At 39.5% G+C, this 11,898-nt stretch overlaps 1 protein-coding gene across 2 annotated transcripts; it reads left to right on the top strand.

Moving 5' to 3' along the window:
- The first annotated feature begins 390 nt into the window (after positions 1 to 390).
- Positions 391 to 11,883, top strand: sult2st2 (sulfotransferase family 2, cytosolic sulfotransferase 2). 2 transcript variants are annotated; one of them, XM_080873628.1, is made up of 6 exons: positions 391 to 669; positions 8,752 to 8,963; positions 9,674 to 9,800; positions 9,978 to 10,072; positions 10,184 to 10,364; positions 10,936 to 11,883. In XM_080873628.1, exons 1-6 carry the CDS (start codon positions 531 to 533, stop codon positions 11,043 to 11,045), a joined length of 864 nt encoding a protein of 287 aa, XP_080729754.1. In that variant the 5' UTR covers positions 391 to 530; the 3' UTR covers positions 11,046 to 11,883. The 2 variants fall into 2 exon arrangements, with proteins under 2 accessions (XP_080729754.1, XP_080729755.1); XM_080873629.1 differs by lacking the exon at positions 391 to 669 and adding an exon at positions 1,349 to 1,883.
- The last annotated feature ends 15 nt before the right edge of the window (positions 11,884 to 11,898 follow it).

Below are 11,898 nucleotides of genomic sequence, written 5' to 3'. Positions count from 1 at the left end.
AACCTGCCATCAGTCCAATTGAGTTCATCCAATGACTTATTTTTTTGAGTGCTCGGGTACATAGGTGGCCTCCCTTCAGCCTTTGTTTGCGATCCTCGTTTTAAAGTGCCAGCTGTGAAATAAAGTTTTGGGTCTTAGCTTGCGTGGCAGTGTTTTATTTTCGGCTCTCTGACTTATAATTGTGAATATTACAATATAAGCTCTGTTATCAGCTCCAATAACAGCTCTATTATCCCAACAAACAATGAAAAATAAATAAATAAATTGTGTATTACTAAGTCCGTAAATTTTACACGAATCGTTCAATGATTACTTGGTCATGAATGCTTGAGCTTTGACAAAGAATCGCACACTTGTTGGAAAGTGACGCAAACAGAAGCCAGCGCGAGACCACAGGAGAAGCGGGAGTTGCGCTACAGTCTCGAGCTACAAAAACAGTGATAGTGCGTTAAGTTGAGACAAAGTCCAGCAGTTTTTCAGCTCGAAGCTCTCAGAGCTGTTTTCAGTGAGCTGCTTCTGCTTGTTGAAGCATGACTGAGACAGAGTTATACACGCTGTACAAAGGCGTCTATGTGCCTTCAAGTCTCCATCCGCCCGAGAGCCTCAGGTACTACGAGGAGTTTGCGTTTCGTCCGGATGACATCCTTATTGTAACGTACCCCAAGTCTGGTGAGTGATCGCGGTTCGACTGCAAATGGTTTCTTTTATGCTAAAGAGGGGTTTGTTTCAGTAGGCTGGAAGAGGATTTTTCAACCTGTCGTTTTCTTATTATAAGCAGCAATAACACTATATAATCGTCCTGGCGTTGGTCTAACACGTCGTTTAAAACAAGGATTGCTCTTAGTTTCCATTTTATGCGACCACGTTAATGGTATGTATTTAGCATTAAATTTCATTGTGGGGTTTATTTTAAATGTGGGAACCTTGTTGGAAAGCTCTCATCCCCGACTGTCCGTTGAGTCTCCGGCAGAAACAGGTCTGTCAATGCCCGGCGTCTAAATATATGCAATTCACTCCAAACCTGAGAACCTCATTTCTCTGGATCACCAGTGACCGTCTGCCACAAAGTTATTGACGATGCTTCCATGTATATTTATGCCTAATGTCTTTGAGTTGACTACAGTCTATAGAAGCAATGTATGAGGGTTATAAAATACATAAATTACCTGTTTTATACACTGTTAGAAAAAGCATCTTGAAAAAATGGTAATATTCCGGCAGCTGGGGCGCCAAAATACGACCGTATAATTACAGAAAATAACTCCCGCATAAAAATACGGTTATTTCCAGTAATGAAAATACAATTAGTTGCGCTAATTTGACATGGGATTCTGCCAGAGGTGTGGACTCGAGTCACATGACTTGGACTCGAGTCAGACTCGAGTCATTAATTTTATGACTTTAGACTTGACTTGAAAAAATGTTCTAAGACTTGTGACTTGACTTGGACTTTTACACCAATGACTTGGGACTTGAATTGGACTTGAACCGGTTTACTTGAAAAGACTTGATATTTTACCCCAAATATAAAATTTAACATGCATATTATATAGAGATTGAAAATGTGACGTCATTCACGGGTAGAACCGCAAAGGATTCTGGGAACTCGTGGCAAGCGGTACTAGGCTTTCAATTAAAATCAGTTATACAGCGATAAAAAGAAACACAAAAATGTCAAGAAGCTGTTGTATTATTAACTGCAATAGCCGGTCGCATGACAGCCACGGGAAGCCGACGGGTAAAGAGATCGGTTGTTATCGGATTACGTCGTTGAAGAGAAATTGTTCGAGCCATGTTTCCGAAGTAACAAAGAGGCGACGGGTGTCCTGGATTGCAGCCATTCAAAGGTCAAATATAACGTCCCAGAACACTCCAGCTCACAGGTTAGTCTGCTCCAAGCATTTACACGAAGGTCAGTCTGCTGTTGTAGTTAATGCGTCATTTTCATAACATAATTGGTGATATAGGTTACAAGCAAGTCTGGCGCTGAACAGAAATTGTCGCGCTATGCTCCTTTATTTATTGTGCATAAATAGTGAATTGTCCTGACACAATATTGCGTTTCGCTTCTGTTATTATGGTACATTGACAAAAACATATACTTTTATTCACAGGATAAAACAGTTGTTTTGTATCACTAATTGCCCAGTACGATTACAGCATACAGTATTATTGTCACTGCTACATTTCTGTGATGGGTACCAGAAATTATTTCCACTACTAATTAATTACCGTTGAGCTCAAAGGTCCTATTAATAAACGGTTAAGGAATGTGTATTTATGACGACGATTTGTGAGACTGGTAAACTTATGATACGTACGATGGTCTTTCGTTCTACACGGTGCATTTCAAGGTCCTGTACCCATCCGTCGGTAAACTGTACCTGGGCTTGTTGCAGTGACCTGAAGTTACTAAACTTCATGAGTGTATGCACTCACTCCAAGAACCGTATGATTATAAATATGCATATAAATATGCTACGATGAGATAGCTGACTTCATCTAACTAGCAAATGTTGTCCAGGCTACGTTGGTGATGCAGTTTTTTTTAATATGTATGATATTTTTGTCATGCGATTTTAAAGCTGGTCCTACAACCGCATCCAAGAATAACATGCAGCTTATCTCAGAACCGTCGGTGAAAATTATTCTTGGAGCTAGGTTTAATTGAGCTGCATTTTAAAGAGGTGCAATTTTACAATTTGTGTATATTTTCTAAGTTCACTATTTTGTCATGTGTTGAGAAAAACACAGATTTTAAAATTACATGGTCTAATATTTACATTTAGCATATAACTGCAACATGCTTTTTTTTTTTTTTTTTTAAAGACTCGAAAGGACTTGAAATTCAAAGTTTCAGACTTGAGACTTGACTCGGACTTTTACACCAGTGACTTGAGACTCGACTCTGACTTGCCTGACATTACTTGAGACTTGACTTGAGACTTGAGGATAAAGACTTGAGACTTACTTGAGACTTGCAAAACAATGACTTGGTCCCACCTCTGGATTCTGCCTTTTCCAAGTGCTTTTAGACATTAAATTAGGAACATTTTTACGTGATCAAACAATGAAATTACCTATAAACAAGGTCACTGAATGTGGAAATATGAATCATAACACGTAAATGTACAGAAATATACAGTTAACAGTTGGTTTAAATAATAATTGATTGCATGCCCTGGGACAGACTGACAGAGGCGAGGCTGCCATCACTAGTAGGCGGTAGGTGAAGAGTCTTGACCACGGACACAACGACGGAGAGTGTCCGAGCCGGGGCGTGAACCGGCAATCTTCTGATCACAAGGCGAACTGCCAACTCTTGAGCCCCGAACGCCCTAACTAGTAATGATAATAATACTTATGTGATGAAACACAAGCTTATAGGGATCGTGTTATATACTTTTCCATAGCATTACATTTGAATTCAACAGTTCAATCTTTCAAATAACGGACAGATATTTGTGAGATCATGATACATTTGTGAATGTATTTTAACAATCTAAATATGCATATGCACAGACAGATACATTTAATAATCATGACAATTATGTTGTATTACATTACAGTGATTTAACGTTAATTTACATTCAAAATGTGAAGTCAAAGTCTATTTACGTAACTTTAATGATATTCTAGAAGAACAGAACATTACTGTAAAATGCAGTAAAATACCTTCATATTAGGGTTTTTTCCTACGGTCGCAGCCATACCCGCGACCTTGTTGTTAGTTCACATTCATTGGCCGATGCTTAGCGTCATGTTATTTATATTAATTGCAATTCCTACCTCTACATTTCTTTTTCAAAATATATAATTAGCACAGCGCGTCCGTGCAATGTTTTACATTGTGGCATGCAGAGAAATCTTAACCCCAAGCTGGTAGGGGAGCTCTTTATTAAAACACTTGTGGTGCAATGTGCCTCAAGGTTCAACAACAGCACAACAGAAGTCACTCATGGTACAGCACTCTCTCTACAAAACAACTGTCAGTGACGCTGCACCACGGCGTAAACACAACATTCAAGATAACAGTTTAAAGTAACGTAACCATAAACAATGAAACAAGAACATCTAAACAGCAGCACATGTCCCAAAGCATGATGGGAGACACTTCTGGATGTATTTTTACGATCTAAATATGCATATGTACAAAAAAATTTATTTAACAAACAAGTAAATTGTGTTTTATTACATTTACAGTGATGTTATGTTGTTTTACATTTGACGTGTCAGATCACAGTCTACTTATGTAAATGTAATGATGTTCTAGAAAAACAGTACACAACTGTAAACTACACAGTAAAATAATTTGACATTACTATTTTTTGGAACAGTGTAATACAGTTACCGTGGCACAGAGCAGCTGTACCTGTATTAGTGCATTATACCTGCATCCTTTCTTCATGTTATGTACAAACCCCTCGTAAAAATAATTTCAGTACATTCTATTTATCAAGATGAGCAATAACATAAAAAAAATCACAGAACCACTTTTTGGCTGGTATTTCTGAAGAGACGGACCCTATATACCCTATGAATGTGCTGTGTGGTATTAAGGCTCAAAAATGTCTTCTGGCACTTTTCTTTATGTTTTTGTTAAAGGTGCTGTGACAATAGATATGACTTTACATGCTACTTGCCCTTTTAACACAATGAATCACGTCCGGTTGATTTTTAGTCATAAAGCCACAGACAGCAGAGCTTTTCTACCAGCAGCTGGGGGTGGCTGTAGCTCAGCTAGTAGAGCAGGTCACCTAATGATCAGAAGGTTGGTGGTTTGATCCCCGGCTCCTCCAGTCTGCATATCAAGTATCCATAGGCAAGATGTTAACTCCTGCTAACTAACCAGTTGCTCTCTGATGCGTCCATCAGTGTGAATGTAGTTAGAGTGCTTGTGAGAATAGGTGAATGTAGTATGTTGTATAGAGTGCTTTGAGCACTCTTGGGGAGTACGATATAAGAATCAGTGTATTTACAACTTAAAATGTGATGTTCAGTACCAGAATGGTGTTTTTTACTTGCAAAAACAGAGGAATACAAGTGAAGTTTTATTAGAGTTTGGACATATTTTCTACAAAGTATTTGTGAACACCAAAAACAATCAGCAGGCGATGGATGGATTTAAAAGGACAGACAGGAAGTGGACTAGATCAGCTCTGTCTTAGACAGCTTGGATAAAATTAAAAAAGTTAAATAAATACAGTGCTAACTGAAGAAAATGGATGGCTTATTGTAGTTTTAGTTTAAGCTTTCTCATTATTACAAGAGAAGAATGCATATTTAGGGAACTGTGTACAACTGGTTCATTGTCAAGCCAGCATTCAGTTTTGCTAGAATGGCAGGACAGATCTGAGCAGCACAAACGAAACTTTTTGCAGCACAAACCAGCACAAATGTTTGACATCAACTTTTTAAAATTTGACACTCAAGTTTGCCAGTGTCATGAAATGAGGTGAGCGAGTTTCTGCTGACTACTGTGGGCCTATAGTAAATATTTGAATACTGCATTAAGCTTGCTTTGTACAGAAAGATCTTTTAGTAACAGACTCGTGAGTAGAACATAAAATGCCCACAGACTGTCCGGACCATACTATGCACAATCACAAGGTAAGGCAAACAAGTGAAACATATATCTGGTCTACTACATTAAGGTGAAAGATTCTGGAACTCGCTCATTTCTAAACCCTGGTTATTGTCACGGTTCTGGGTCTGGGGACGCAGGGTTTATGTTTTCTGGTTTTTGAATATTCTTTGATTTAGTGTTATTCATGTAATAGTCTTTGTATTTCTTGTTTCTTAGTTATTTTCTGTAGTTTCTATGATTTAGGTTGTGTTTATGCCTTTGCTGTATTCCACATTTCATATCTAGTCACCCTTTTCTCTATGTTCATGCAGCTCCTCTGTCCAGACTATGTTCCCTCCTTCTCCCTAGTCAGTCATATCTCCTGGTCTCAGTGTCAAATCCACGTCATACGTTCACACCGATCATGCTATGACAATGTGAACGGCACAAATCCGATATTTTCAAATCCAATCTGGGTCACTTAGGCTACGTTCACACTGCAGGCGAAAGCGCATCAAATCCGATTTTTTTGACCCTATGCGACCCATATCTGATCATGCTATGACAGTGTGAACGGCGCAAATCCGATATTTTCAAATCCGATCTGGGTCACTTTCGTATGTGGTACTGAATCCGATACATATCCGATGTTTCAGAAAGCGACTGCTGTTTGAACGGTCAAGTCGCATTAAATCCGTCTTTTACGTCACTGACACAAGACAGACGCCAATTATCAGCGCCGGAGAAGCGCCCGATAAGACATCGTGAACGCTTCCTGGCCATCCGGTGAAACTGCTGGGAAGACAACGTTGGAGAAACGTGAACATTTTATTTGTACTGTATAATCTGCAGATTCTGACAGAAATCTGCAACTATCCTTTGAAGCAACGCTCCTCTAAAACAGCAATAAGGATAATTATTAGGTTATTTACATTATTATGGAAATAACAAAATTGGGAAACGTGAAGTCCGAAGTATTTATATTAAGGGCCATCAGTCAAACAATAGTTTGCTCTGGGTCTAAACAGAGCGCGTTGTGTGTGACGTCTTCTTTTGCGCATGCGGGCCGCTTTGAGCGTTCACACTAGAGCGCGTTTGCTGTCGCATTTTATTTGTAGTGTCAACAAGCAGACAAAAAAATCGGATTTGATCAAAAAATCGGAATTGAGCATTAAGACCTGCAGTGTGAACGTAGCCTTAGTCTGTGTCTCATGTTTCCTGGATTATTTTGATAGGTCCTTGTGTAGTGCTTGCTTAGTGTGTTTAGGTTTGCTTCCTCCCTGTCTCGTTATGTTTGAGTACTCCCAGCTGTGCTGTCCTCCCGTGTCTCATTCCCTCATTATCCCTTTGTGTATTTAAGCCATTTGTCTTCCTCTGTTTGCTGCCGGTGTTGTGCCAAAAAGTGATTGTCTGCCAAAAACTGATTTCCGGTATTTGCCAAAAAGCGATTGCTCATATTTAAAGTGCTATAAGTAACTTGTTGGGCTATAATATGTTAAACATATGTCAAATGCATCCCTTATGGATGACATAAAGTCATCTTGAGCCACAAACAACATTCGTGTAACAAGATACAAGCCGCAATCAGTTTTTGGCAGCGACTTTTATATAACCTTTATTTATGCAGTAAAAAAAAATCTCATTAACATTAAAAATGTATTTTGTAAGAGTAAGTTGCCCAACAGGACAGCAGAAACGGCAGCAAATATTACAATAGTTCTGTAAAAATATTTTAAGTGGGGATAAAGGACCGGATTGGTTATAATGTAAGTACAAGTTGTAAAGATACTTAAAAAACAGATAATTTTTTAATTCTTTATGTAACCCCTTTGTATCCCCTGTTCACTGAAGTCTATTTACGAACATACGTAAAGATATTACACATAAAAAATACACAGAAACACTGGAAATCAGTTTTTGGCAGACAATCACTTTTTGGCACAACACCGGATTATCTGCGTATCTCCCCTTGTGTTTCTATGTCTCGCGTTTCCCATTCTCCAGGTTTCCATGTCTCAGGTGCTCAGGTCTTTAGTTTCTTTGTACTTGTTTTTAAGGTTTCTCCCAGTTTAGGTTTCGCTAATTTAGTCATTGTCACATTTGGCTTTGTTTGACTTCTGCTCCGCCATAACAAAGGCTCACTTTCAGTTCAAGTTCTGTTCCATCTCCAATGCTTGCGTTTGGGTCCTCTCACTCATAAGGAATACCGTCGTGGTCATAAAGATTGTAGCTAGCCGGCTACAAAGCCTGGTTTCCGGCTTCCTCTTTGTAGTGGACTTTATCCGACCTTTGATTACGTTTCTCCTGAGCCTGGAAATTTAAAGTCTGTGTTTTCAGAAACAGAATCATCTGCTCTAAGGACTTAAAGAACTGTGTTACTCCCACTCCTCCCTGTGCTCACTCCTCCCTGGTCTGGAATAATAATTCCAAAGATTGTTTATTCTGAGACTGCGTGACTGTGAAACTGGGCTCCTCAGAAACTGAAACTCCCCTCAGAGGCTGAGCCTGTGACCTCAGCTGGCTCTGCACTCCTGGAGGCAGTGCAGCCTTCTCCTCCTCCTCCGTCAGCTGGGAGCTAGGCGAGTTCATCCAGCCAGCCATCCCGATCAGATTGCATGGGCTGCGCAGCCCCAGCTGCTGCATCCTGAGCCAGCTGTGTGCCCTGCACAGCTCCAGATAGCTCTGCTTCAGCCAGAGGTTTCTGCACCTGCTGGCCCTGTTTCGCCTCAGCCGAGCCCCTGCAGCCTCCTGTTTCAGCTGGAGGCTCACATGAGCCCGCTCAGCCATTGCCTGCCTCAAGTCGCACCATACAGTTTATACCACAACAATAAAATGTATTATTATGACTATCTTCTTCAGTCCTGCTGTCTCCCTGCCGGATCTTCTCCTCTTTCCGTCCTCGTCTGACCTCACCTCGTATCTGCTCCTCTTCCTGCAATAACAGAAGACGCCTCCCTGACTAGCCTTGATTATTAATATTATGCTACTGATTCTATTTATTATTTAAGTTTGGGAAATTCTGTTCGGACACCCTCAGCCCAGTATGATGTGTAAGCGTGTTGCAAAAACCCTCTGCACTCTACATGTTAATCAAGATAATTCAATTCAGTCGAACCGCTGAGCTCTAATATTGGGAGGCCCAAATAAAAGCTAAATCAAAACATGAGATTGTTTCTTTTTTGTAGGTACGACATGGATGCAGGAGATGCTCCCTCTCATCATCAGCGGAGGGGATCCGGCCTCCGTTGAGACTCTCCACAACTGGGACCGTGTTCCATGGCTGGAGGAGAATCGAGCCCTCACCCTCAACCTTGAAAAGAGGCCGTCTCCACGCATGTTTACAACTCACTTCCACTACAGCATGATGCCGCCATCCTTCTTTGAAGTTAAACCAAAGGTAGGTCTGCCACATAGTTTGGTTTGTGGGTCATTAAAGCTGTTAATTCAAATGTGAAATGGGATGTTTTATGGGTCTCTTTAATTCCTGCTATAGAGTAGCAGCTTCTCCTCCTTAATAATAAATAATTGGCATAGATATGCTGGGATTCATCCAGGCATAATCTAAATTGAGTGGTTTAAAACATGAATGTAGCACAGGCAGCCAACATAAGAATACTTGTAAAAGACATGTAGCCAACAGCCCCTAATATTAGCCTGATAAAACACTGAGTATACAACTTGTCGGAGAAAAATGTGAAAGTCTTTGTCAGGTTTCCTCCGCACAGAAAACTGATGTGGAAAGAAAATGAAGTAACTGAAAGAACATTACAACACAATTTAAAAGACACAACAACAAGAACAGAGGATTTGTCATTACTCACCACTGACAGCTTCTTATGAGACCTCAGGCTATTACTTAGTAGTTCCTATAAGAAATACAGGGTTTGTATTCTGCTGTGCCTGTGTCCAAGTGTCTGGCATGGCAAAGTAAGCAACCATACAAAAAAAATCACCAGTGAGAAGGTCTGTGATTGCATGTGAAGGACAGGTTATGAACTCAAAGTGCTTTGTCTGTGTAATACATACATTGTAGTTTTATTTGGTCATAGAGCTACAAACTTAAATGTTGAATGTTTAAAGTGAAGTAATGATTTGTCATTACTCCAGGTCATCTATGTCATGAGGAACCCCAAAGATGTGTTTACGTCTGCTTTTCACTATTTCGGGTCAACTTCGTTCCTGGTGAAACCAGGCCCACAGAGCGAGTTCCTCCAGAAGTTCCTAGATGGAGAAGGTTGTTCTTTTTTTTTACTCTGTATTAGAACAGCAGGTGACATTTAGCCTTTTATTCAGTTGTATTTTACAACTGGTAACAAGAGGAATAAGGATTGATGAAGTTGAACCATTAATGCAGAGACGTTTGCTATTGTATTCATAATAACTCAAAGGGAATCTTTTCTTTGTCTTTCAGTTATATTTGGTTCCTGGTTTGACCATGTGAAGGGTTGGCTCAATGCTAAAGATAAGGAGTCCATCATGTACATCTCCTATGAAGAACTTTTAAAGGTGAGAACAACTGCAAATGCTTTCCAAATAATTTAAACACGAAAAAAAGAGTCAAACACTGAGATTCGTGGTAAGAACATGAGCTGAACGGTGTTTGTCTGCACGGTGCAGGACCTGAAGGACTCTGTGGCCAGAATCGCTCAGTTCATGGAGAAATCTCTGGATACTGGAGTAATAGAGAAGATAGCAGACCGATGCTTGTTCAAGAACATGAAGAAAAACAGCATGTCGAACTACTCGGCTGTTCCTAAAGAAATCATGGACCAGAGCAAGTCTGAATTCCTCAGGAAAGGTGTGTTTTTGTAATACTACTGAGAATGGTTACCGCACCCAACCCCTCTCCCCCCGTCAAACCCCCCCGAAGTATGTTGGTTTTGAAGCTGTACTGTATGGTGAAATAGCATGAGTTATATCTCTTATCCACCCCCCTATAACTTCGACTGGCATGTCTAAACAGGACTCTGGGAGGAGGTGAATGTGGATGTAGGTTTTAAAATGAAAGTATGCAGGCAGGAAAATGTTGGAGTACCTTGGATTATTGGTAATTTTTTTTGTCCTTGTGTTCCTCCTTTGCATCACCGACCCAGCGCTCTTTTATCAGACTTTTAAAGGTTCTAATTGGTGCAGAAAAAGTTTTGACTCTGTGTTTGCACCTGGACGTGATACCTAGGTTTTAGAAATGAACCAAGAACTTTCTAAATGATCACCTGAGATAGGGTTTGGATTTTTAGCTTATAAGCCTGGTAATAGTACGTAAGGAACTGAGAAAAACTGTAACAGAATTTTACATTTACAACCTAAAATAATAGACACAACAGTTCCTTCAATTTAGGTTTAATTCTTCTCTGTGTGTTGTGTTTCAGGAATTGCTGGAGACTGGAAGAATCAGCTAACAGAGGCAGAAGCAGAATGCTTTGATGCTGTTTACAAAGACAAAATGAAAGATGTCAAATATAAATTTGTTTGGGATTAAAAGACTAAATGAAAGTCATTTCATCATAGAATTAGAGAAACAAAGTAGAGCATTAAATGGTTTGTTGATATGTATTCATGACGTAATTTCGTAGTTATCAACATAAAACTGGTAACAGCATTCTGATTGGTGCAAAACCAAAATCAGCTCTGTTTAAGTGAAACCCTGGTGGAGTGAGGGAGTTGTCAGGGTCGATGTCAGTGATGATGTTGAAAGAGTCCGCGAAATAATTTTCCACTAGGCTAGAGAACTGTGAAACTTAAAATATCCAATGTCACTGAATGAGAGTGGCAATAGGACCAGTAAAATGTAACATGTATTTGTTTATTCTATGCCATTTTGTTTTCTGCTTCCAAACTTTCAAATGATGTACTTTTAACTCAGTACCATTTATATTAACTCTTAAGTTGCTTATTCTGCAGATTTTAAAGCATAAAATGTGATAAAAAGCTATATTGTTACAGATAAAGCTACCCCCTGATGCACAAGTAATTAAAAGCATGTGATATAAACATTCAAAAATTATGATCTAGTAATATAGTGCATATATTCTGCATAATTAAAGTATATTCTAATGCTCAAACATTTGTTCCATTACTTAAGTAGATTTATGCCTTTATTCAATATGAAACAGTTTTTACATTTGGGTGCAATGCCACTTTACATATAATACTTTTGCATACGCACACAGGTCTGCACAAGTATGCAAGTTTTCCTGTGCTGTGTGTTTTTCTGGTCAAATGCTCTGAAGTGTCACAAGGAGTTATGCTACCCTCTGTAGCTCAGATCGTACATCTTGTCTGTTAAAGTGGTCACTGTGCCAGATTAAAGCCCTAAAATCTTGCCTAAGTCA

Source organism: Rhamphochromis sp. 'chilingali' (assembly GCF_963969265.1).
Source record: "Rhamphochromis sp. 'chilingali' genome assembly, chromosome: 22".
In the NCBI taxonomy this organism is placed as follows: domain Eukaryota; kingdom Metazoa; phylum Chordata; class Actinopteri; order Cichliformes; family Cichlidae; genus Rhamphochromis; species Rhamphochromis sp. 'chilingali'.
This window is presented reverse-complemented; position numbering and strand designations above follow the sequence as displayed.

Bases quoted from the DNA above. Each gene is read 5' to 3' on its own strand.
- sult2st2 (XM_080873628.1), top strand. From the start codon at position 531: ATGACTGAGACAGAGTTATACACGCTGTACAAAGGCGTCTATGTGCCT. The intron at 670-8,751 runs GTGAGTGATCGC...TCTTTTTTGTAG, and splicing joins TGTAACGTACCCCAAGTCTG to GTACGACATGGATGCAGGAG. The intron at 8,964-9,673 runs GTAGGTCTGCCA...TCATTACTCCAG, and splicing joins TCTTTGAAGTTAAACCAAAG to GTCATCTATGTCATGAGGAA.